Below are 27,034 nucleotides of genomic sequence, written 5' to 3'. Positions count from 1 at the left end.
TCGGGTTTGATACAAAACCATTATTTGTTTCGTCCTGTCATATACAGATTTTGTATAATTGATAGTTTATACTTGTATAGTAATACTCTAGGCGCTGGCGTGTTTAGGGGAAGGGCTATCGGGCTCAAGCCCCTCCCGAAATAAATTTGATAGTTTTTCGCATTCCACGTAGGGCTACAAGAATATTCCTTCTCATAATTTCTAAGAATTTCATTAACTTTCCATTTTCTGATGCTCTATGTTCACAAATAGACCTAATACTGTATTTGTCAAATTTCATTCCATGTAAGAACTATGTTCTTTTTTCTATCTTTCGTTCATTCTACTTTTCTTTTTTTCGGTTGTTACTTTCTTTCGTTTCTCCTATCATAGTTTTGACCGTTCTTTCTTGTGATTTGAATCGGCTGTCGTCAGTAACACCAAAACTAAGAGAAGCTGATAAGCGAAATTAATGTTCCACATCAACTTGCACGGATATCAACATAATGATACTTTAGTTATTATAGCAAAGGAATATTTACATCGTTTAGTTATAAAGAAAGGTAAATGTTTGAACTAAAGAAAATCCAGAGGGGAAATAAGTAGCCCGGGAAATTAGATACGTCAAGAAAATGCTTCCTTTTTCTTCTATGAATAGAATAAAAGGTTAGATTCACTGTTAAATTTTTGTATTATATCAAAAATGAAGTCGTGAGTCGTTTTATTAACAAAATCATCCGAAAAGAACTTACCACCAAGAGTAAACTAATTCTTCTTGATTTTTCAGAACAAGGGAGTTACACTATATTTACAGGCTATTACTGAAAGATTTATGATATATGAACAGTCATTTTTGATAAAATTGTCCGAAAATACTCCCTCCTAATAGCGAACTACACCTTGTAAATTTTTCAGGGCAAACGAGCTATTCCATATCGTTAAAAGAAAATAATTAGGTTAGAAGAATAGCCACGCAAATGTGAAAGAAGTGAGCTTTTATTCAATCAAAGCCAGAAAGCTTCATGAGGAGATACCTATGAATAATCCTAATGCAAGTTTTTTGTATCTATTTTAATTAGGTTGATAATAAAAGTAAAGCACATCACCAGGTTGAAGGGTAAGTTTCGTCCGATGGTATCAGTCTTCCAGATGGGCTATCAACTAATTCTCTTGCAATCTGGAAGTGAATATAGATATTTGCTTACTTGCAATAAATTCGACTCACACATTATGCAATACGTGTTCGGAAGAGAAATACCAGAGTATTGGCAACATAGGGAAGTATCGTCGTAGAAAATTGGAACAACAAGCATCACCCAAACTAAGAGGATTAATTGATCATTGAGCGGTGGGAACCGAAGCCGAAACCCAAGCACAGAGAAAGGATAAATGCAACTTCCCACTCGATGACAGGATTCTTTTCCTTAGATCTGCATTGAAGAAATACAAACATAAACTGAGGATTATAATCTGGTGTAAGTTTGCGTAATACCAAGAGCATTAGACTCGTAAACACGGATTTTCACAAAGTTTGAAAAGACTTAGATGATAGTGTGCCTACTATACATTACTAGTGTAACTTCAGGAACTATCATGAAACTACACGAAACTTTTACTAGTGAAGTGCTCCGAACACACTGTTGAAGTGATTCCTAAGCAAAGACCTGACCTTTAATTCTATTCAGTGATATCAACGATCAACAGTAGCAGTGAGTACTGCATTAACTTAAGCTATTGGTTGAGGTTTTGGAAAGGGTTAATTATATAATGACTCAATATATGATTGGGGACATAACAAGCAAGCAAGACGTTAAAGTGCGCTATGATTAACTTTTAACTTAAATTCGCAAATCTAAATAGATACTTTTCGTTCGCACGTTGCTGGTTTGTTTTAAGGTTGGTGTATTTCAAAGTACAACCAAATGTTTACTTTTTCAACCTCACAATTTTGATATTTAGTGTTAAGTTATAAGCGATTTTCCCTACTACAGAGGGGAATGATCAGCAGCGGTTCAGACTGAGTAATTGACGATTTCTAGCAATACTCATCTCAATATTGTCATTTTATTATTAAAACATTTATATATAAAATATGAACAAAATTGCGTGAGTCGTTTTGGAGAAAATCGCTAAAACAAGCTTACTCTCAAAAGTAAGCTTTCACTTGTAGATTTCTTCAGGACAAGTGAGCTATACGATATTTTCAAGCTTACAATGAAACATTTAACTGTTAAATATGAACAAAATGACCCGAGTTGTTTTTGAGAAAGTCGTCAGAATAGAACTCACTCCCAAGAATAAACTACCCTTTCTGGGTTTAAAAGAAAAATGACTTGTATCATACTGCAAATATTTTAACGAAATATGTATGTATGTAATGTAAACCAAATCCTTAGAGCCGTTTCGCATCTTTATTATCTTTACCTATCAGATACTACTCTTATTTTGAAGCCAGGAAGAAAATTTGAACTTCTCTTCCCTGAGTTTCTTGTTAGAAAAACAAGTTAAAAATATGGTGCCGATACGTTGAACGATGCAGCCTTTAGACGAGTGAACACATTTAGGTCGAGACGAACGGACGAACGAATACATAGGCAGACATACATAAACCCCTTTTTCAGCATGTAGGGGCTAATAAAATATATAAATGCCTTCAGCTATCAAATTCGATTTTTTTCACTATCATCATACTTTCTTATCTGCTGTTGTCGGTTGAAAGTAAAAGTAACATGTACTGGAATATCGGATGCGTTTCAAGTTACATATCTTTACTATTTTGCATAAAATATAGCTGCACTGAACTATGAATAATGTAAGCGGTTCCACAGAGACTTTAAAGAGATGTTAACGAGGTATTAGAGTAAATAGGACTTGCTCATGATGGAAGATTACTGTTGGTACCTAGTGTGAGATAATCTTTGGTGAGACTACAAACGCAAATAGACTCAATTCACATAATTATGCAAGTAAACGTGTAGTAATTCAAGCTTCTTTGAATATTTTATACCTGTTTTAATGAAATATTGTTGTTCATAGTCAGGGTTACATACATTTGATATTGTGATTGATACCGAGTATTTGTTATAAATTGGTGGGTCATTAAATTTTTCATTTGCACACTGTAGAAAATCCTTACTTACTACGACAAAACCTTTGACAGACTGAAATCAGCCCACCGAAATTAGGTAAGGATATTTGTTTCACTTTATGCCATAAAATAGGAGTTTCAGTTCGGAGGCCTATGTTATGCTCATAGATTTAGGAAGAAACTAAAATATAAAATATTAAGTTGCTCATGCTCTTAGATTGTAGAACGAAGGTAGAATAGAATATATTGAATTATGTCACTAGATTGGAAAAAGAAGTTGAAAGGAAAGACAGAAATTGGTATGAAGTCCTACGAAAGTTTCATGGATACTGTATTTTATACGATGAGTCTCTCTAATGGATCTGCTTATAACTCACTAAAAGGAAAATCGCGTTTTCAAAAACTAAAAATTTTCATTTTCCGTATAAATACGCTTATAAACCTGTTTACTGTTCCACTCTTGGTTTTCGACCCTATCAGAGATGGCAGAATGCTTACTACCTAGGTATAATAATGCTTTGTAAAAGCTTTGGATAATAGATAAGTGTGAAATTTTTAAGATTACGTTTAATGCTACTTACCACTAATCCTATTGTATTATCACAATTGACATTCAGGAACAACTTGGATTCTTTGTGACGTAGGAGTACTCCTGGATGTGCTTCCTTGTCTGCATTGAAGAGAATGTATTCGAAGTACACTGAGGACATGAAACATACGTTAATTATTATTTGATACATCACTTCTTAAAAGATCCACATCAAACAAAATTCTCACTATAACTCAGTTTATTAAAATGTGTTTCAACATATCGGATTATGGAAAAACACTAAGATGATTAACATTAAAATGTGCATTGCTCAGAATATGATTGTTATTATGACTAAAGTACCTAACCATTGTAATTATTTATTCTGCACAACTACGAAAATTCGTAACCATAGAGATATACAAGGGGGCTCAATATATTGAACCGACTTGTTCCTCGAATTCGATGAGTTACTGAATAGCTTTTTCATAACCAGTAATGGGAAACTTGGGTGATATTCTCAATATATGCCAATGTTTAATGGATCAGGAATGCTCGATAAAATTAGGCCATTTGCTAATGTGTAATAACTGTCATCAGCACCAAAGCTATATGAAACGGTACATCTATAAAAAGTGTTCTACACTGTGTTCATGGATGAGTTAAGCATCAGATTAGAGATCGTTTCCTGAAGTGTACTTATTTTGCGATAACCAAACACAATATTCCAACCATGGAACACCAGAAAATTGGATCATTATGGCGATATAGTTTGCTGGTGTGTAGACATTAGGTTTGATGCCTACATCAACCTAAATATCTTTAAGATTTATTCTGTGGTCACTGAGAAAAAAAAGATTCTTAAATAGGGCTGCAGTTTCAAGATACTGATAATTTCGAATTCGTTTTGAAGGACGTTAATATTAGCCTTCATTGAGCCCTCGTCAGCAACTTCTTTGTTAATAAGAATATTGATTGAATGGAATGGTAAACGAGATATCGCAATGTAAATCCGATCCAAGTTGTTAAAATAATACAATCTAAATCATAGTCATGTTTCTGTTACGTACGGTATTCAAAAGAGATGCTCTAGGCAGACAACAAGTAGAACATATTTCGTCTCTCTTTAAGATAGGGAGGTAAAAGTGTTTCTTCGCGATAAATTAGGATTTGCTGTCAGTAAGCCTGATCAATAACTTTATTTTGAATATGAACTGTTGTTATGAGACTTGTATAGCAGTTTTGAGTAATCACATTGCCTGCTAAATGCAGTTTTCACAATTTGTGATATAACTACTCATCTACATAATGTCAGGATTTTTGATAAATTAACCATTTCTATATCATACTTTATTGGTGCCATTATGTAATTTCGTTTTGTACTTTTCGGCGTGCAGCACATAAATTTTTTACCCCTTAATTTTCTACACGAGTATATGAATACAGCATAACTATATGCAGATAAAACAATGTACAATCTTATTTATTGATATACTAGCTGAAATACCCATTTTTTGCATGAGGCTGTATTTGGAAGTTAATGCGATAGGAGTTTCACCATTAATGTCAGCGACCGCGAAAACTATGGATTTGACAATAATATAGGTCATTTTGGATTATTTTTACATGTCTCAGTATCCTCTGTCCTGGTGACCCCCGGCCCGCAGCCAAATGGGGTGAATTTGGAAGTTAATGCGATCGGAGTTTCACCGCGAAAACTATGAATTCGACACTAATATCGGAGATTTTCTACTACTTTTACATGTACCGTAAACGTCCTTCTGGTTCGAAATAAAAAAAAAAGAAAACCGCTTTGTCTGGGGCTTGGACCAAGGTACCCATGACTCAAATTTGATAACTCTCGGTTCATTCGTCTGGTCCCCAGGCCACACACAGACAGAAACACAGACGAACAAACTCTTTATTTTATTTATATTAGATACTGTATAAAAAGCCAACTACTAACGATTTTCCGGATTGAAAGACAATCGTTTTTCGTTGATTTGAGCAAGTCTGTATTGTAATTACAAACGGGAATTTACTTACAGTTTAACATCATGTTAACATTTCACAGGTTTATTTCGTGTATTCCGCACTTAGAACTAGGAGAATCAGAGAAGTGGAATTTATTGTAATTTTAGTCCATACTTTCGTTATTCCATACAACTCTTGAGCGAATTTTTGAACTATGTATTCTGTAATAGATTACTAGAGCGGTCATCTCGGCCAAGTTCATTAACGGAGTGAATCCATTAGCATCTTTACGGTGACGTATACGTCCGTTAGTCCACACAATAAGTCTTAAATGAGAGCTATTTTTTAAACCAACTTTTTGTTCTCAGTAGAGAGCTATAGTGATTACCTGGGCTGAGTTGATTAACGTGGTCAATTCGATAACATCTTTTACGGGTAACGTTGACTTACGTCCACTCGTTACTTCATAGGATAACTCTCGAATAGAAGCGAATTTTATGTTTCTGAATTCTATTTTATCCAATAGATAGCTAGAGCGGTTAAGTTAGCTGAGTTCATTAAAAGAAGTCAACGTGTTAACATTTTAATGAATAACAGTGACTTACATCCATCCATCTATTAGTCCACACAGTAATTCTAGAACACAAGCGGATTTTTTGAATTCTTATTCTTATAACTACTTTGTGGTTTTTATAAATGGAATGCCACAACCATAGTCATGTCGACTATTGTACTCTAAATTATTATAAAGTAACAAAATTGTATTAAACAAAAATTAATTTGCACTAAAAATTGTCTTGGTCACAACCCAAGCTATAACTAAAATGGCACAAGCAAGCAGCTCAAAATCGCCCGTGTTAAACAATATGGTTATACAGTTAAACTATCGTGAGTATGAAAAGTAGTGATGCCACGAATGTCCACACATTTTTTAAAATCTGTATCCAAAATAAACAAATCTATAAGCGAACAAAACGTTGTGTTAGCTTGAGCTCCAGACAATTCTTTCTACCCTGACACCATCTTGCCTCGAACTCCTTTTTTGAATTCTGTTTTCTTTGTAAAGACTAGCTGAACCTGCGCTCTCTACGCAGCGCATCATTCACATATGAGCATGAATCTCCTTTACAACAACTGTACATGTCCCTTTACAAGCACAAGTGAAAGACGTCTTGATGAAAATCAGCAAGGGGTACAATAAAGGGCAGATTTTTCGATTATTTGTTCAATGTCTCGCACCGTTTGCAAGATTGAGACTACTTCCGGCTGGAGTTTTTAATTCATGTATGATCAATGTTTTCTTTCTTCTTGCATGAAGTATGTAATAAAATTAATTATGTCAGTGATATATGGTGTTCATTGGGCAAAACACTCCAAATAACAAAGATTCATCTTAGCCTGGAGAAATGGTTATCCTTCGTTTTTCATTATCATTTGGCCCTGAAACAAACGCCTGAGAGATATACAACTCCTATATATAACTGTGTTGTGTTGGAATGTATAACTCATGTATATGATGCTTTAATTTTTGAAATTTCAACACTTACAGTGTGCCCCTAAAAATGTAGTAAAGATATAACGGTCAGATTTTTAAAATATTCAATTAGAGCTAGACAATCTACTCAAAATTTGGAATTGACATACTAAAACGGCTCGTTTCTAGCACTTGTGGTTTTTGGGATCTCATTGTCGAAAGGATTGAAGACAAACATATAAACTTTTCTTTGGAGACAAATATATGAACTTTTCTTTGGAGACAAACATATAAACCTAACATTTTAATATATAGATAGTAGAAGAAACATATCCCGCCGTTAGGTGGCAATACAAATTCTGCAGTGGTCATCTACAGGACTAAATTGAAGCGTGATGCTTTCCGCTATCTATCAAAGTTCATTCTTGTTCTAAATACCAATTAGTGATTTTTATTAAACTAAGTGCAAACCCGAACTTTTAACATACAGTAAGTTAGGAATCAGAATTCTGTACATGAAAATATTTCACATGCACACTAAGGAAGTCAACATTTACTTGCCAAATTTAGTGAAAATTGGATGAGTTCTAAAGATTATGTACATTATATATAACTATTCTTATGACTGATTTGGCATTACTGCTGTATCGCCGGACCACACTAAAATCGAAAAAAGTGAATATTACTTAGTTTCTCCCCCAAACTACTAGGTTCTGACTCTGGCTCACTTGGTAGTGATTATTGATCGAAATACAGTGTGGACGTATGGCATAAAATCTAGTGCATAAAACACGTCCAAACTTGTGCTAGGTGGTCACTAAAAAGCACGAAAGCAGGGAAGCCCGAGCGGGACCGAGGCGAGCGGTACTCCAATACAATACGGGGGCATCCGTAGGGAGCAGGTGCGACAGCGGCGGTAAGTATACGAATAAACGAGTATAGTGGAAATACACTTTCTATGTCATGAAATGCATGGCTTATGTGTTGCACAGCGTTGGGGAGATACTAAATGCCTCCAAAAAGGTACCAAAATGTACTAATTTAAGTTAGATTAGGTTAGGTTTGGTTAGGTGTTTGTCTTCTTTTTCTGTAATTTCAATTCTTACGACAAACTATTCGACTGATTAGTAGACCATGTATTTCACAGAATTTCAACAACTGACATTCCTTATTTTTGTACAACTCCATAAAACTCAAACATGATATGTGACCTTTATCGTGTTATCTTATCCTTTAAGCACCATTTCTACACTGCCTTTCAAATAAATCATAGCAAATATACCTCTCCGCCAAATAGTCCCTTCCGCCTCTACATATAGTGCCGCTTACATAATCAAAAACAACTAACAATTACAAGTATTTTCTTAGCTTCAACTATTCCCCCCACCTTTTACTCACATAGGTCTACCAGGTAAATTTTCTAAATTTGATCCGGCGATACAGCAGTTAACCCACAGATTTTTACAAAAATAAATGAAAGACGAACAGAAAGTATTTAATTTTTGCGGTCAGTTAATAAATATGTGTCTATAAGAACATCGAAGACATTGACATAATTTTTAAAAAGAATACAGTATGCGAGAATTCTTTTCGTTATAAAAATGAAATGAAGTACGAACTTTTTTTCGGTGAATTGTCATGTGTCTTCTCAACTTCTAATGTCCAGTTTTCTCTATCGTCTGATGTAACCATTAATGTGCGGGGTCCAAATTTTATAGACAAGCAGAATGTGTTGTAATATTTCAATGTATAGTTAACCTCAATCTTTTTTTGTTGGCAATTTGACTGTGCATCTTCCTGTAATACAGAGTATGACTCAACACTGTTCTCCATGAATAAAGTTGCCAAAATTAAGGTTAGATGGAGACCTGAAAAATATATAAAAAAGAAACATTTTGCTATACAACCAATAATTTTCTCTACCTTTACATAATAGAAAAATAAAAATAAAGAAAAAATATAAGTTGTTAGGTAGTACATTGTAATGAAATGAGAGTTACCATTAAACAAACAGACAAACAAACAAAAACTGATAAGCCTAAGTTTTAAAATTGTATAAGTGATATGAATTCACTAGACTTTTGAACCAGAAATCTTCACATTTATTAAAAGTATAATTTTAGCCTATTTGCTAATTTAAGATCTTGAGTATGAAACATACAGAATAGTGAAATAATCACTATTGAGAACAGTGATTCTTCTAGGCATACTTTCGAGGAGAGGGGGGGCATATTTGTCCCCCCAGACTTGCCAACTGTCCTCCTGGAAGTAAGAAAAATTAAATTACTATTGCCAATACCCCAAAATAGTGTCAAAATACAACCCCTTCATATTTTAATTTTGTTCCCCTCCCCGGACAAAACAAAATTTGATTGACAAGTTTTAGCATGTTATATTTTATTATTTCACTAGAGAAAAAACAGAAGAGATATGAAGTTAACTATTACATTGTCTACGAAGGAACAGAATTTGGCATGATTTCCTTATGAAATTTTCGATTGGTAATACGTATGGCCAAGGCGCCGATTTCTCTGTAAATTTGGGAGGAGGGCCATTCAGATGCTGAAGGTATATATATGAGGATTTTAAGACAAACTGCACTCAAAGTATGCCAAATATTGTATATTCACAAATACAGGGGGCCCACATGAGCTTTGGGGGGACCCGGGTCTCTCCGGCCCCCCAGGATCGGCGCCCTTACGTATAGCAAACTAGAGCATTAATATGCCCATGAAGTTTCCATCAATGCAGCCATTAACGAATGTATTGTTTACATTAAATTGTGACATTAAAAAACGATATACCATAGATAGATATATGTAACAAAAACGTTTATGGACCATTTTAAATTCATCCATACCAGATGTACTCATACTTGCTCACTCTTAAATCGTATCATTTGTCTAAAATGTACTTAAGAAGTTTTGTTTTAATTTTTTAAGAAAAAAAAGATCGCATAAAATTATTCCATACAAATAATTCATATTTTAACGCCTTGCATACCAGTGACATCCAGTGGCGGCTAATGTTAGTGTTGCAGCGTTGCGCAACGACCAAAATATTAAAAAAAATTATCAATAGTAGTAAAGAACAGAAAAAAAACTTTCTAGTACTCGCATATATACACTTTAAATAACATTTTTTATTTATTTTTTTTTTACTTCTGTAGCTGTCCGTTCCGTTAATCCGTTTTAAAAAGCGAAAAATAATCCGTCACAGAGTCTCTAATTTATATTGTGTTGCAGCGAGCATTCAACGACCAGATTCCTTCAGCGCGGCAATTGGAGCGAATGTTAAGTCTCCTTTCCCCTATCTCAGAAGTTAAATTGACTGGTCGTTGCAGTGCTTCTGCAACACAGCACGGTTTCCAATTAACGAGGTTTTTTCGCGCTAAATAAGATTTCTGAATTTTATTTCACTAGCAATTAACAAATGGAATTTGTTTTTATGCATTCATACTTTTAAATTACTGGGCCATACTGAAGCAAATCAATAAAATGACAAAAAAAGTGATTGTAGAATTACAAAATAAGAAAGAAAATATCTAGTAGAGCAGAAAACAAATGAAAGTAGACCCGCGTTTACAAGTTAATTCTTAGTTTCTATAGATAATGAAGGCTTCTTCCACAGTAATTTGTGAACCAAATATTAATAAGTCAATATGTAGAATCTCTCTCCCCCCATGTAGATAGTATTTTAGTATATACATATTTCTTTTATAAAATAAGTATATTTTATACTCTTGATAATTTCCACATAAAACTGTATGATGGGGAACGCCACATTGAATTTGGGACTAGTTAGCAATGCTAAGGGGCGTAGCCACGAGGGAGAAGGGCACCGGGTCCGGACCTCCCAAAAATTTCGAAACTTGACTAACATTTGTAGACTTTCTTAACAAACTATACTTGTTTAACAGAGAAATGATTGTTGTAGGCTAGATATTTTATTTTACGCCTCATCACGTACTCTTTCTTTTCTTATAAAAATAATCGTTCTATCATTTTTTCTAAAAATATAAGTGACAGTAATTAAGAATTACTCATCGTCTTTTCGGGTGCAGTATAAGACAGGTTCGATATTACGCAGACGTATTGGACCTCCCTCAAATACTTTGGACCCCTCCCAGCTAACATGCTGTTCCTACATCTGGCGGGTTTCATGGTTGCTTTTCAGAACGTATGACATTCATTATTGTTTCGCCTCATGTGGAAGTATATTGTGTTCATCGTGCATTGCGTAACAACTAAGACGGGTGATTTGGAATGTAGCTTTTTTCTTTTACGCACATGTGTGTGTGTTGATGTATGAATAGGGTTGCCAACTCTGTAAAATAAAAAAGGGCACCTCCTCAAAATTCCCTATGATATAGGTCTAAGCGTGAAGTATTTCTGTTCGGACCTATCCATGGAAAGGAAATGTACTATAGTGAACAAAAGTGCATTAGCACATATATTCTTAGAACATTCACTAATAAGCTTAATAGATACATTGTGCTATAAATGAGAAACTGAAATTGATTAATCGGCATTGATCAATTGATTGTATTTACCAGTACTGTAAATTGATTGTAATTGATTGTATTTACAGAATGACAGCTACTTTTTCAATATCTATACTTCGAACTAGATGCAAATTTGAAAAAAAAAAGGTCATAAAGGGGCTGGCGAGAAGTTTGTACCCGTCACCGGCTTTAATCAAAATAACAGCAATTTTTCCGGCCAGTTCGCAGCCCTGTGTATGAATATGTGACATTCGCAATTCATATACCAATACCTCTTTTCTTTAATTTGTTTTGGTTATTAGTTATTAGATTTAATTTTATTGTGTGTGCTTTAATTCTATAAATAATCTTCAAATTCTGAATGCATTGAATACCATGACTTCTGTAAATAACTTACTAAAAAATATGCCCAGCTTTCAACTGAGAAAAAGCTTAGACATAAACAAGCATAGTGCAATTCAGGAGAGTGTTCGAAAAAAAAAGTTTAAATTTACAGGACATCTTATGGCAGTAATGTTGTATGCACTAGATACATTTCCACAATTTATTTTAAATTTTCCTAGATAAATTGTGAATAAAACGTGTTCAATGTACATTTTTATTACACTAATCTTTACTACGAACTCTCTTCAGCCTACACTGAAGAGGAATTCGGATCACTGTCAGGGACTGAGTTTCCTAGAATGAATTGTTCGCAATAATCTAGAAAAATTATTCAGTGAATCTACAAAACTTGTGAAATTAATATTAACTGTACCTATGGCGTCAGTAAGTTTTTTTTTCACATATTTTTTTCACATCAAAAAGAATTGACACTTTCAAGGAATTGAATACTCCAAAAAAGGTTATCACCATTGGTTATACTTTCCATCAAAGAAGACCTGACAATAAGAATACCAAAGTTGAGTTGAATTGATTTTGAGTTTAACGTCTCGTTCAGCAGCGAGGCTATATGAGACGTGGACCTACTGATTAACGTGGAATCCGAACCACATGAGCTCCCGCCGGGAATCGAACCCAGGTCTCTCCCACGCCAAAGGCGCGTACGCTTACCGCTTAGCCACGAAGGAGCTCATAAGAATACTAGAATTCAACCAGCACGTATTAGGCAGATTTGCTCCAATCAAAGAGAGAAGAATGAACTTAATTAAATAAGGTGATTAATCGGATAAAATGTTCTGCATTTTTGTATTTTTTAAAAACAGAATTTTATTTAATTGAACATGTCACGTAGCATTTGCATCTAAAGTTGTGCTGATTAGTCAATGAGTGCACTTTATATCTTCTGTCTCCGATCGTTCGTACTGCAACACCCTAAACCACAATCTTCCTTCCGCCACTGGTGACATCCATATAGATATCATGAAAATGTATCCCTTATTAAGGTTCGTATTAATTCTGAAGATGCTGAAATTTGTTAGTGGGTATAAAGTAAGATTTAGTTCTACTATTTCTGGTGAAAAGTTCATGCATATTGCACTGTCTTAGACGGAAACGAAAATGTCTGGTAACTTCACGGCCAATTGTACTCATGGCTTCCGCAAAACTCGCTGAAAACTAGAATTTGTAGTTTTGTTCGCAGATCTATACTTTCTGCTTTCTCTTAGCCATAACACATCTCGAACTAGCTCACTTTAAAACAATTGAAAAGTACATTTGAACCAAGGATGTTATAGAGGATCTGCCCATATGTATCTTCATCCTATTAAATCGATGAAGCCCAAAAACAACAGAGTATCGGCACGTCTGATTGGCTACTCTCATTTCTGTCATCGTCTGATTGGCTACTTTCGTTTCCGCCATGATTGTTGGCTCAAAACATTGCGATCCTATTGGGCGGAGTGGGCAGAGTAGGGGTGACGAAACTGTGACGTATGGCTTCAAGATTTTTTGTAGGGGCAGATCCTCTATTTTATAAGATCCTTGATCTGAACATAGTACTGCAATTGTTACCATATTCGTTCGAAAACTGTTCGAATGTTCTTATCCTAACTTCAGAGGTGAAATCTAGGAGAAAAAAATAACATCCCGAATATTGTTCCCACCCGAAAATTCAAGTGGTGGAAGCAGCGAGCATAAAGCACGTTCGCGAACTCCTATTCTTGGAATTTTCACGCAGAAAATCCAAGCTAAGTTATAAAACTCGCAACCCCGCTGATAATTATAATGGAAAGTTACATACTGTATTTAGGTCTACTGTCACCAGTTTGCAGCCACAAGGGGATGTAGAGGAGCTGTTATGTATTATGCTGTCACTAGCTCGTCTACCAAGCAGCTGTAGTGTTAAGCGCTTGAGAGAGGAAATAATTGACATCTCATAAGAAAAGAAAAAAATATATGCGTTTCTTGTTCCTCTCTTATTTACTAGGAAATTTTCTTTTGTATAAATACTGTATTGCAAATACTAATCTGGAGTAAAATCCGAAAAAAAAACTGAGCTGGAGAAAAAAGAAAGAAATCTTGAAAGTTTGTATTAAATGAAAACCTCTAATGACGCAACGGGATAAAAATTAGTTCCTAATTCGTGCTAACCGAAATTCGTGTTAACCGATAAAACTTCCAATCAGATAACGTTTATCGCTGCCAGGACCGAAAACTTGTTTATGTCAACCGAGTGTTCGGCTTAAACGAGTTCGTCTTAAGGAGGGTTTACTGTAATGTTTTTATCAGTAATGTGAATTCTCTCCTCACATGCGCACAATAACTATGCCCTATATAACGATCTTTACAGTCTTTTAACAGGAAATGAAAACCTGGTGTTACAGCACACAAATAGAAAATAATACCTGGAATGCAATGGGTTAATATATTCGATGTTGCCTTGTTGAATATGCAACAATAATTTAAATTCTACCATATTATTAGGGTGTAACAAAAAATGTCCAAAGACCAGACGTATTCCAATTGATATATTTCGCTGATATACTCAATCTGTGTAAAAGTTCATGCGTAGTTATCTAGAAAACTGAGAAAAACGAATTATTTCATAAACCTAAAACTTGATGCTGAACGAGAATCACACCATCTATTGACATGAAACTATCACTAAACTATAATCGAATGAAGCTGGTACTAACAAGACGAAAGGGGGCAGTTTAAATTTAGGAACAACACATTTTGCAAAATTTACAGCTGAAATTAAATACTCTGTATGGAAAGATATTTTTATAAGGAACGAATTTCTGCAGGCAACAGCATTAAATACTAAACAATACTAGTACATTTTTGGTTTACAAGTGTACGGTTATTAGTGAAAGATCATTACAAGTGCTTTAACGACGGTTAAAACAAATGAGTTTATATGAAAGTTGACTGTATTATATACTATTTTCCACCGGTGACGTATTTCTGCACAGTATAAGAAAAGTTGTATTGTGAATCTAGAACAAAACCTCCCCGGACAAAATATCCCCAAAAGACAGGGTAGGACATAATCACCCCGCGAAAGATATGCCTAGAGCAAAATCTGACGAACAAATTCCTTCCAAAAAAGTACTTTTTAAATAATAATAATAATAATAATAATAATAATAATAATAATAATAATAATAATAATAATAATAATAATAATAATAATAATAATAATAGAGTATTCATGTGATATAAGTTGATATCTGTCCACTGTGCAGCAAGTACCATCCTAACTATCATTCCAGAATTTTTCTTCCTTATTACCTATATCTACTTTTTCGCCTCCGACAAAATGATTAGCACATCAAAAAACTCGTAAAACATGCTAACCTAGCATTCACAGCAAGTCAAAAGAATACTCAAGCGTACTTTTAAACTCCTTTAATATGAAGTGCCATCATACAAAATGATAAAACAAATAAAGGTATACAATATAGTGAATAAATGTGAAAATATACATCTAATTTAGAAAGCAAAGTTACACCAATGAAATAATATAAAATCAGCATAGGCCTACACATATTCAGATATTACAACTAGTCACTACATTGATTATAATTGGGTCTCCCATTAGCTTTAATTTTCCCCACTGAGGTCTCTAAACGATTTCTTGCAATTTGACTAACACTTCTAAGAAAGTCTTCTAGAGACACTTCTCGTCCTTGATATCTTTCACACAATCTTTTCAAACGCTTCTGGTATCTGCGTTGATTGACACAAATGAAAAAAGTACCCTTGTACTTCTGTTGTATCTCCAAATACTTCTTTCACAGTTATCATAGCTGGTATCTCAAAACCCCCTACCACGTTCTTTGGTACAAGATAGATATTTATTGAAGAACAATAATAGTATAATTCTTGAAACAGCTCGACGTAAATATTGTGATTATTCCTTTCAAGAAGTTCATACACAATTGGTATTGACTGTCCACAAATATTCACATGTATAGTATAAAGTTAACGAAAATCTTGAATTGACTTAATTACCTCCAAGGAGGTATTTTATACTGACGCGGATGTTGAAATCCGGCTCGCCAACAACGCTAGAAGGGCGCTTCCACTAATTTGCACGAAATTTGATGATCTTCATAAGCATCCGGTGAAAATATTTAAATTGCCAAGATTAATTGTTATGGTTGTTACAAGATTTATTATGTATTGTTTTTTCACCGGATGGAATGTACAGGAAAAATATAGCATACATGTCATTATTGTAGTTTCCTTATTATTTTTTTATTTTTTCTGGTTTTTGATTAGTCTTTTTCTTTAAATATTTACATTGTTGATCTGTAAGAACATTCTTAGAGCTTTATTGAGTTGTACATTATTGGATGACAAAAAATTTTGGACCTTATGGGGGACAATGCCGTGATATTTCTTGATTACATCAAATAGAGTATTTCTATATTTACTAGTGGTAGAACAGTTAAAGGTAATGTGGTCTATATCAGCCTTTCCCTCCCCACACCAACATCCGGGGGGTCTTTTTATTTATTTTAAATAATTGAGCTGGGATTAGTTCAGTGTCTAGAAGAAGCTTAAAGAGGTTTATAATGACCGAACGTTTCCAGTGTTGGATTTGATCCCAAGATTTTTTAGTTTGTGGATCTGAGATATGCCAATAATGTTTATCGGGACCCATCCTGATTGTTTGCCTGTATTTATCTAAGAATATTTTAAATTTATCTTCAATAATAAGCATAAAATTATCATATGGGAGTTTGGTGTTAGCAAGTGAACCATCTCTAGCTGCTAATTTAGAGGCTGTGTCTGTTATCTCATTAAAAATAATGTTATTATGATCTTTTGTATATATAAAATGATTTCTACACCATTATAATTTAGAGAAAGAATTATACTTTTAATCTGGAATTGAAGCCAAGTTGATCTTTTGTTTCAATGCATTGATGACAAACTTTATAAAACACTAAGGACGTCAGAGCAAATGCATGCATTTTTAATTCGGTTAGTTTTTATGTATAGTAGTGCTTGCCTAATAGCAAAAGATTCTGCTTCGTAAATGGAAGTGGAAGGCGGAAATTTATACTTTATAGTTTTTTTTTCTTTCTGAGGTATGTAAATAGCTGCCCTCACCATGTTCTGAGTTTTAGAACCATCTGTACAGATTATCTTAGTATTTGCTAGAAGTCTATCAATATGTGCTTGCCAAATTGCAGGTATTATCTTGAAGTAGGTTTCAGATGATAGTTTTGTAGGATACGATGAAATGATGGGAACGATTTTTGATGAAACAGTGGTGAACGAGACACAAAAACAGGATAATAATGGAAATTGAGAAATTTGATCATGCATTTGTCGTAAATCCAAATAAGCCTAAAAAATCCATGGTAGTCTATTATAATAAATTAATCATTTAATTTCATTATCATATAACATCTGATGTAACTTTTCTATGAGAGGTAATTCTGCTCGTGCAATTCGCGAAAGAATAAACTTGTAAGCTTGATGCCTTATTTGCAAATCTAATGGAATGGTTTGGGCTTCTTCGAGTAATGCATTTTTAGGGCAGATACTCGGTTGTGAAAAAATAAGTTTTAGGCCTTTATATTGAATATCCGTTAACGATTTAATATTATCTTGTGGTATTGGAGAAAAGAATATCGCACCGTATATTAATTTCAATTCTAAACATTGTTTATATATTGTGTACAGAATTGAAGGGTGGACACCCCATTTTTTTAAAAAAAGTTAATCCAATGAAAAATTTAAAGAATTTGGAAGCCTCAGTTTTGAGATGTTCTATGTGTAGCTCCCATTTCAGCTTTTCATGGAGATGTAAAACTAAATATTTGATGTGATGTGTTTCTTTGAAAATAATACCATTAAATTGGAGTTGTATTGAAGGATTATGTTTCTTAAGTGTAAAATTTATTTGACTGGATTTTTGCCAATTTATTGACAGGCCATTTTGGTTACTCCAATCAGTTACAAGTTTAAGGCCCTTTCGAATGCGTTGAAGTCTTTATTGTGCATCATGTATTTTCACAAAAAGAATAAGATTATCTGCAAAAATATTAAATTGATGGTGAGTATATTGTTTTAGTGTGTTAATTAAATCGAGAATGTAAATATTAAATAGCGTAGGTCTTATTGCCCGGGAAATTCCTCATGGTGTACTAATATAGTTTCCAATTTTTAGGTAAATCTTTCTGTTTATGAAAAGGTTATGAATTATACAAATAAATGTTTGAGGAATGTTAAATTTATCCATATAAAAAATGAGGTTCTCAAGTATGATATTATCATAGGCGGCTCAAAAATCAATAGATAGTAGTAACAGATATTGACGGGTTTGGAATGCGGACCAAATATCAATTATTAAGTTTCCTAATGCATCTAAGGTTGATAATTTTTTTCTGAAACCACATATATATTTAGTAACAGTTTATTGTGTTCAATAAACCAAGTTAATCTGTTTAGTAGTAATTGCTCAAATACTTTTTGAATGCACGAAGCTAATGCGATGGGGTGGTAGCTATCTGCAGATCCTATAGGTTTTTGAGGGTTTTTAATTGGTACAATGCCGTAGTTTTTCCAGTTACAAGGTATATTTGCCGTGTTCCAAATGTTGTTAAATATTTCACATAAACGTCTTTTTCCCTTTTCTGATAAGTATATTAAGTGAGTGTAATGTATTCCGTCTAAGCCGGGTGTAGAGTTTTTCTTCAAATTTCCTAATACATGCTTTAATTCATCTAATGGATCCTCGATTTTATGAGATTCCTTTCCAGTCATATATTTGTTTAATTCAATTCTGGAATTGTTAGTATAGGGAGGAGTTAATTTTTTTTATTAAATTAAGACCCCCATTCATCGACATTTTTAAGGTACCTTGCGAGGAAACTGGGTCAATCGTTTTCTTATTTCTGAAGAAGTGCCAAATTTGAGAGGAGGTGGTACAGAAATTTAAACCATTGGAAAAATCATGCCAATATTTGCGTTTTTCTGTATTTCAGATTTTTTAGTTTTTGCCTTTATCTTTCTATAATATAAAAAATCTGCTTTTGAATTAATTCTTATAAAAACGCGCAAAGCAGTTATACGTTTATTTACCCATTTTTGGCAGGTTAGATTCAACCATGTTGGGTGCGGAGATTTATAAATGTTCTTTTTCTTTGTTTTTCTTTGTGGTTTGTAATTGTTTAGTTGTGAGACTTTCGAAGCATACAAAGTTTTGACATTAGAGGGTCAATATCAGTATGGTTTTCCTTAGTGACGACAGTGTCTATATCTTTTATATATTGTTCCCAGTTTATTTGGGTAGAAATTGGTTGTGTATAATTCGTACAAAAGATCCTTTTATCATTGGACACATGTGATGAAAACGTTTTATTATTAGTGGTAATGGTAATTATGGGATAGTGATCACTTCCAAAAGTATCATAATATACTGTCCAATCAGAGTGTAAGTACTTATCTTTTTTAATAATAGGTACATCCGGTGCTGAAGAGTTGTCCTTGGTTAGTCTAGTCGGGGTTCCATCATTTAAAATTAAGTAATTATTATTTTTTAGTGCCGAATTAAGTTCTTATATCTCTGTATTTGTTCGAACATTGCCTCGCAATATGGATTTTGAATTGACCCGCTCCAATTAGGTCAAACTGATGATTAGAAGTAAATAGAGATTGCCAGGTTTGTGTGATGAGTATTTTATCTGGAGGACTGTGTAGATTCGCGATCTTATATTTTGAGAGTTCAATAGCTAAAATTTGTGTTGCGGAATGGGTATTAGGAAGAGTAATACGAATATTTTTGTATGAAAAGCTTTTATGAACTCCTATAGCTACCCCTCCATAGCCATAATCTCTTACTTGTTCAATAAGGTTATATTCAGGTATAATTATCAGGAGGTCTGGTTGGGACCAAGTTTCCTGAATAATAATAATATTAGGTTGGAAAATATAAATAAGAAATTTTCCCCGACAACTTTGCATATTCCATTGAAGAACAGTGTATACATTAGAATTTTTGGTTAATCAAGCATTTGAGTAATTTGTTGCATGATTGAATTAACAGTGTCATTTGGGGAGTATATGCCAAGTGAAATTTGAATTATTTGTTGTATAACAGCTATTTGTTCTTTTTATTGTTCAAGTGCTTAGAGATTTTTGCGAAGGATTAGATTTTGTTGACTGATTGTAAACAGAAGGATGAACGTCAAAAGATCGAATGTTGGAAGAAGGAGACGTTGGATGGATATTATCATTCTGTGAATTTGATAGTAAACTCCTTGATTTGTTTGTCCTAATAATGTTTGGGTTATTATTAGGAGGAAACCCCTAACCAAGTCCTTCGGTTAGACAGCGTTCGTGCTTAGGTGGTTACCTATGTTAGGTAGCCACCCAACACAGGTTTGTTTGTTTTTGCACTGTACTTCTTATGATATACATCCGAAAGTTGTATTTATATGTAAGTCATAAAGCAATTGTAATTTTTGAACAACTATTCAGTTGGCCTCTTTGAATTTCATCTAGGCCCTATGCTAAGTGGGGTAATGTCATGTCGCCCAGTGCAAATCTCTTGAAGAACACTAAGAAGGTAATCAGGGAAAGAATTATACATTTTCAACAATTATTGCGAGTGGTGTGTCTAAACTTGATCACTATGGATGACAGTACGTAGTATAATTAATACGATATAGCTCAAATTTATGATTAAGTTTTACACTTTAGTTTCTATTTAACTAAGAGTCAGCAGCGCAAATCTGTCTTCAATATTGGGGGTACAGGTAAAACCGTTTCTTTTTTTAACGATGATCAAAATTTTTATGAAATTGAAAAACTATGCTGTGGGAGATCAGGGAGCAGGGTTGTCTTCAACATTGGAAGGCGGACAGATTTGAGGCTTATTCTGGGGCGATATCAATTTCATCTCACTTTCCTTTGTGGCAATCGGACACAAATCATCACATTTCTCCCCCAAAAAGCATTTCAAATCGGATTATTCGGGGGGACAGTCTCCCTCAGTTTCAAGATTGGAGAAGACATGTGCCCCATCAATCCCGGGATTTGCACCAGTGCTAAGAGTCCTCCATAGATATGACATATATAAGTTGACAGATCGCATCGAGCTTAACAAAATAACATAACGATAAATTAAGATTTGTATTTTTAAAAACAATAGCCATTCACATTGTACAGTAATTGATAGTTCTGTTGAAACAGATTGTTTACAGCCATATTTATGTATCGTGTGTATATAATCAGTGTTTCTTGCAGACATGTTTCTTGGGGAGCACTGCCCGCCCGAAACTCTGAGAGTGCCCCCGGAGGAGATCGAATACGTCTATAATATACGTCTATAATATAATAATAAATAGAATATGTGTGAAAATAATATGTTTCCCTCCGAATACTGAGTTGGTACCCCCCGAACAATTCTTCTGAAAAAGCAGTGAGACACATACTCCTAGTATTTCGAATATTCTACTTTATTATTTTCCGACATTTCATTCATCCACAATCACTTTTATTGGCGTTAGTTATAGTTGCCGGACATGGTGTTCATATGTGCTACAAATGTGGATTAAACACAAATAGTAAATTATCTTATGTATAAATTGTTGGATATATTGTATATAATCTGTACAATATTTCCATTGCATCAGTAATTAAAGTTTTTTTATAATTGTCTAAAGCGTTTTTCACAGTCCTTTGCACCTTTCAAAAACAAACCGCGTAACTTGATGTGGTATCACTGCGCGCAAGACTATTTGCTGATTGGTGAAGAGGAAATTGTATCGTCTGTTTCCCGCAATATTTCTGCTGCAGCAGGTGCATGTATTTCTGCTACTGCGATGTGCATTACTCGTCTCACTCTCACACCATTGCCGTGATATAAGACAAAATACCCAATACTATATAACCCCCCCTCCTTTAAGAGCAACTGAACATTATTTTTCTCCAAACTGTAATTATAGATAAAATTACAATGAGTTAAGTCAAATTATCAACTGAACGATAAAGAGATGGTGCTGGTATGTAACAGCAAGCATATTTATCATTATGGGAGATTATTTCTTTTTCATCTATTACCTAAATCATTATGCATATCCACGAAAAACAGATGGTACTTTTCCCTCTTAAGTTCAATTTATTGATGTGCTTTCTTACATTGTATAGCATACGAATGTACAAATACTAACTTCAGTACTACAAAGTAAGTAAATAAATATTCTATGAGAACATGAAAATTAGCTATTATAGGTCTTAATTTTCTTCAAGTGAATTGAACAACGTTGATATCGTTTGATAAAGTATTTGCTTTTCTTCTGCACTTACGGGTTTGCCTTGTTTATGTTTAACAGAATAACTTGGAGCAGCAGGTAATATGCTGGCTTCCTTGGGCGACATCTTTAAATTGTGGCACGCACTTCGTATGTTTTGTCATTTGTTGTAACAGTTTTCTGTTACAAATTCGATTTTGGTTCAAGATTTCGATCCCATATAGATACATACTTTGAGTCGAAACCTAAATGTTCTTACTGTGCCTTAATAATACATTAATTACCATAATACATTACATTTGTTGTGTACTATTTGCTCATGGAAGAATAAACTGTTATTAGTCTCATTTTCAACGTTGCTAACTCATAGTTATTTTTCAGTTTTTCACAAAGAATTGATGTCAAACAGTTGTGTCATTTCATGAAAATGGGCTAAGAAAATGAAAAAGAGAAATCAAGTGAACTTGCTGTTCTTATTGAAGATAATAAGTTCCTTATAGTATTTCAGATCTTCGTTTGACCTTTCATTAGAAATGAGGAAATAGTCATTAATAAAAAGAGAGAAAGAGAGAGAGAGAGGGAGGGGGATAGAGAAAAGTTAAAGAGGGTAAAACCTGTTTTAGTGATTCATTACGAAGTAATATGAGGCTAATTTTTTCAGTTATTATTTGTATATCTCCTTTTTAAAATGCGATCAGAATAAATGACCACTTAAAAGGTGCAAAAACCGAATATTCGGTGCCAAAAATGAAATAATGTACACAGGAATCTTCAACATTTAAGAATTTTCATAATATTGGATAGGAATGTTCATAACTTTTGAGTCTTATTTTTTTCTGGCTGCAGTGAAATTAAGAGGAGGTACTATGTGCATGTTAAATAATGTGTCTTTATTCCTATGTAGAATCTAAAAAGTTTCTTGGAATTTGTTGAATAAGATGTCGATAGAGTCTTCATACTCTCATGACTGATATTAGTTTATGGCGTAACTTTTCTGTTAGATATCAAATGAAAGGATAAGTCACGAGGATTCAAAATATATTTTATAGGTATTTTATTACATATAACAAAGAAAATAAAATAATAAATTCTCTATTCAATAAATAAGTAAACTCAGTAGTTTTCAAGTTCTTGCAGAATGAACAATTGCTTGTTCCAAACACTCGCTCGCCTATAATGGAAACGTACAAGGAGCTCAATTTGAAATGAAATGAAATGAAATTTTTCGACTTTTACGTCCCACGATTATGCAGGCTAGGCTAAAGGAGACGGTGATGATGAAAACATGAATGAAATGGTGGAATGAAGAAAGTGGGAGGAAACTGAAGGAACCAGAGGAAACCCACGCACACGGTATTTGTCTACCACAAGGTTCACTTGGCGCGAACTGGGATCAAACCAGGAACCCCATGTGCCAGAGGTGAACGCTTTACCACTGAGCCACCGCTGCCCCCCAAGAGCTCAATTTTGAATAGAAGTCGTGAGTACAACTGCTCACGTTTCTAGATCTGATAATTAACTCCTTTGTGGCTATATGATCCGCGTACTCGTCGTCGGGCGGGAGACCCGTGTTCGATTTCCGGACGAAATTCATGTAGTTCGGATCACTCATTCTGCTGTAGGTCCAAATCTTATAGAACCTTGTTGTTGAAGGGGACGATAAACTTTAATCCATCCATCCAACCATAGATCTGCTAGTGGAATAGTAAGTCATCATGTAATAGTGGCTCTGAATCCTAACATTTTAGGTAGATTCTCAGCTAGAGGAAACGTTAGGAGTGGGGATAGTAAGTTTTAATTATAATTTACACTGGTGGAAGAAATTCAACGTTCTGCCCTTCTTCCTCATGATGCGTGTATGCGTTTATGTAGTAGTTCAAAGAGTCAGGAGAGCAGTGCGTACGCCACTGGAAACGTGAGAAAATGGTTCCTGATTCTCTTACCACAAGCTCATGCCATTTTATTTTCAATCTCATTGTTTTCCCCCCTTCAGTTTGTTTATTTATTTCTTAGCACAAAATTGCATATAGCATTTTTTTGTTTAATTAGTTGGCAACATTTCTGCATTTCTGCAACTGACACAGAACTCTTGACCTGAAAGATCCAGAAGCAGTCATATCTATAGCCCACGAGGATCTAATGGCCTTTTAGCCGATCCCAAGAGTTTCATCCAATACATGGCTAAAGTAGCACTCTTATTGGCCATTTTCCGATGACGTCACAAATGTTCAAGTTCAACCTGCTTCTATGCTTGTTCCTTTCGTTTTTGTGTCTGCGTGTTTACAAAGAAGGAATTGAGATTATCAATATTATTACTTCTGAAACACAGTGCATTATTATTCTTGATTTATGTTCACCTTTTACGCGGTACAAATGTATTATCCTTAAATATGTCTTCGTCCAAGTAAAAGTTTTGAAAAACACACTACACATGAATATTACTATTGTTTTCAATTTTAACATTTTCATTACATCACATATTAGCTTATGGTGATCACAATGAATATACTGGGTTTTGCAGAAATCGTACATTTTGGAATGCAACACCTCTTGATTTCAAGTTTGCATACAGAACTTGGGTTCTACTCACTTGATGATGCAAAATTAAAACGCGTTTTTGAAAACTTTTATTTGGACGAAGACATATTTAAGGATAATATATTGGTACTGAGTAGGAAGTAAACAAAAATCAAGAATTATAATGCACTGTGTTTCAGAAGTAATAATATTGATAATCTCAATTCTTTCTTTTTAAACACACAGACCCAGAAACGAAAGCAACATGCATAGTTGCAGGTTGAACTTGAAGCTTTGTGGCGTCATCGGAACGTGGCCAATAAGAGTGCTACTTTAGCCATGTATTGGATGAACCACTTGGGATCGATGAAAATGCAATCTGGTGACCAGGAAGCGGACATATCCATGATCCGAAGACCCGAATACTACTAAACAACGTCATACACATAGAGAACATTTATGAGGCAGATAATGCGATTATAATTTCCACCCCATGTCTCATTTTCTAACTAAATCTGTAAATTTTCTTTCTCTCTTGTTGCGTGCGTCTGATCATTGCACTGGGAGATAACTACAAAATCTATCAGAGAACAAGTGAGTGAGAATCACAAAAGAAATGCAACATGATTCATCTTATGCATGGTAGTCAAAGTTTAATCAACCGAGCTGTAAAACTTATCGTGTGTAATGTAATATACGCCACTGGGCCAAATATTGTTTTGTCAAATCTTTGTACAATCTATGCTCAAAGACCGATATTATTTTCCATTTATATTTGGCAACTCATTTGGTGTAGCATTAAGCAACGCTTAACTTGTAGCCTACATTCATTCTGGTGTTAACCTGAAGATGCACTTCAGCTGCACATTAAGGAAACACAGAACAGTAAAAGTGTACTTTGTTTCATTGCACAAAAATAAGAAAAAATGTCTTCTCTTATGCAAGTTATTATGGCTGCCAGCAGGCAAGGAGGAAGTTGCACAGTACGTTTTCGAATGGGATTCAGTTATTGGAAATGCATGTCGAAATTATTAAATATTAAATACTATAGTACGGTACGCTAGTTTACTTAATGTAGTTAATAAGGCCATGTGTGTATATAATCGTTATTTTATATAATATGGTATATGCACGCGTGCATCAAAATATGTGCGTGTGAATTCACGATTGTTCTTGTGTAACTTTCTTTTCTCCCTCTTGGGGAAGAAATCCTACAGGTTGCCTGCATATAATGGGTATATTCTATATTTCTTGAGCGTAGGTTAGCTAATCATTTTACATGATATTGCGTGTTATTTTGTGAAATAACTAAGTGAAATTAAGTTTAATATGTGAAAGAAATCTTTGAGTTTAACGTCTCAGGTTTTTATGTCTGTCAGGTTACGGAAGACGATGATTAAAACATTTATGATAATGGAGGAATTAGTGGAATGAGAAAGTTGGAGGAAACGGGAGTACTCCGAGTAAACTCACGAGTACGATGGTGTCCACCATAAACTTACTTGACCGGGGATCGAATCAGGGACCACATGTACCAGAGGTATACGCTCTACTAGAGTCGCCGTGCTCCCCCTAATTCAGTTTGCGTATTATAGAACAAGTAGCAAAGTATAAATTATAATTGACATTTATTTTGAAATTTCTTTCGCAAAAATTTATTAAGCTGCATATAAATAACTCGCTTCAGAAGGTGGGAGCATTTACATTTGGAAGTTTGTTGAAGCGGGGTACGAATCTTAAGGAAACTGGTTACCATAAAAGGAAAGAGAAACAAGAAGTAAAAAAAGAACAAAACACTTCTTTTAAGAGGCCCTAAGGGTTTTAGAATGAAAACAAAATACAACTACATTTTTAACACGTGCGTTGCAGACTCCATGATTAAAAATGAGTAAATTGCAAGTACATGTCATATTTTTTTTCTTTCAAAGTATGAGCTTGCTGCGAAAAGATTAATAGGATATAATAAATTATAATTAATATCTTCAATCATAGTATAATGTCTTCTCACTAAATTTTACGTCTAACACAAATTGAGTTTCAAATGAACTATTTTCTTTATAAAGAAAACTAAGTTTATGTAAAAAGGATGGCATTTACCTAAAAAAGAAGTAGGTTGTATATTTACCTAATATTTTATCCATTATTGCCCTTGAAGAACGTTGGAAACCAGACAGGTGTCTTAGAGTAGGAATATCTCGTGATGAATACACAGTCATTCAAGTTTTATACACTGTATGAGAAGATGAGAACAAAAAACCAGAACTACAAGGGAATTCCCTTTTCTATGCTCAAAGAGACGAACGACGCTCTA

The 27,034-nt window shown here is 34.2% G+C and overlaps 1 protein-coding gene across 1 annotated transcript; it reads right to left on the bottom strand.

The window, feature by feature from the left end:
* Positions 1 to 1,081: 1,081 nt before the first annotated feature.
* LOC145667756 (uncharacterized) lies at positions 1,082 to 27,034 on the bottom strand. The gene is made up of 4 exons (XM_081735198.1): positions 26,849 to 27,034; positions 8,664 to 8,912; positions 3,649 to 3,767; positions 1,082 to 1,156 (listed from the first exon to the last, which is right to left on the bottom strand). Exons 1-4 carry the CDS (start codon positions 26,937 to 26,939, stop codon positions 1,082 to 1,084), a joined length of 534 nt encoding a protein of 177 aa, XP_081591324.1. The 5' UTR covers positions 26,940 to 27,034.

The sequence above is a fragment of the Thermobia domestica genome, chromosome 13 (genome assembly GCF_964235325.1).
Source record: "Thermobia domestica chromosome 13, izTheDome1.hap1.1, whole genome shotgun sequence".
In the NCBI taxonomy this organism is placed as follows: domain Eukaryota; kingdom Metazoa; phylum Arthropoda; class Insecta; order Zygentoma; family Lepismatidae; genus Thermobia; species Thermobia domestica.
This window is presented reverse-complemented; position numbering and strand designations above follow the sequence as displayed.

What these genes read in the sequence shown, in the direction of transcription:
- LOC145667756 (XM_081735198.1), bottom strand. Translation starts at nt 26,939, where the DNA reads ATGACTGTGTATTCATCACGAGATATTCCTACTCTAAGACACCTGTCT. An exon ending in AATAATGGATAAAATATTAG is followed by an intron (nt 8,913 to 26,848) that starts GTAAATATACAA and finishes TATATTTTTCAG; the next exon opens with GTCTCCATCTAACCTTAATT. An exon ending in ATAATACAATAGGATTAGTG is followed by an intron (nt 1,157 to 3,648) that starts GTAAGTAGCATT and finishes ATTCACTTCCAG; the next exon opens with ATTGCAAGAGAATTAGTTGA.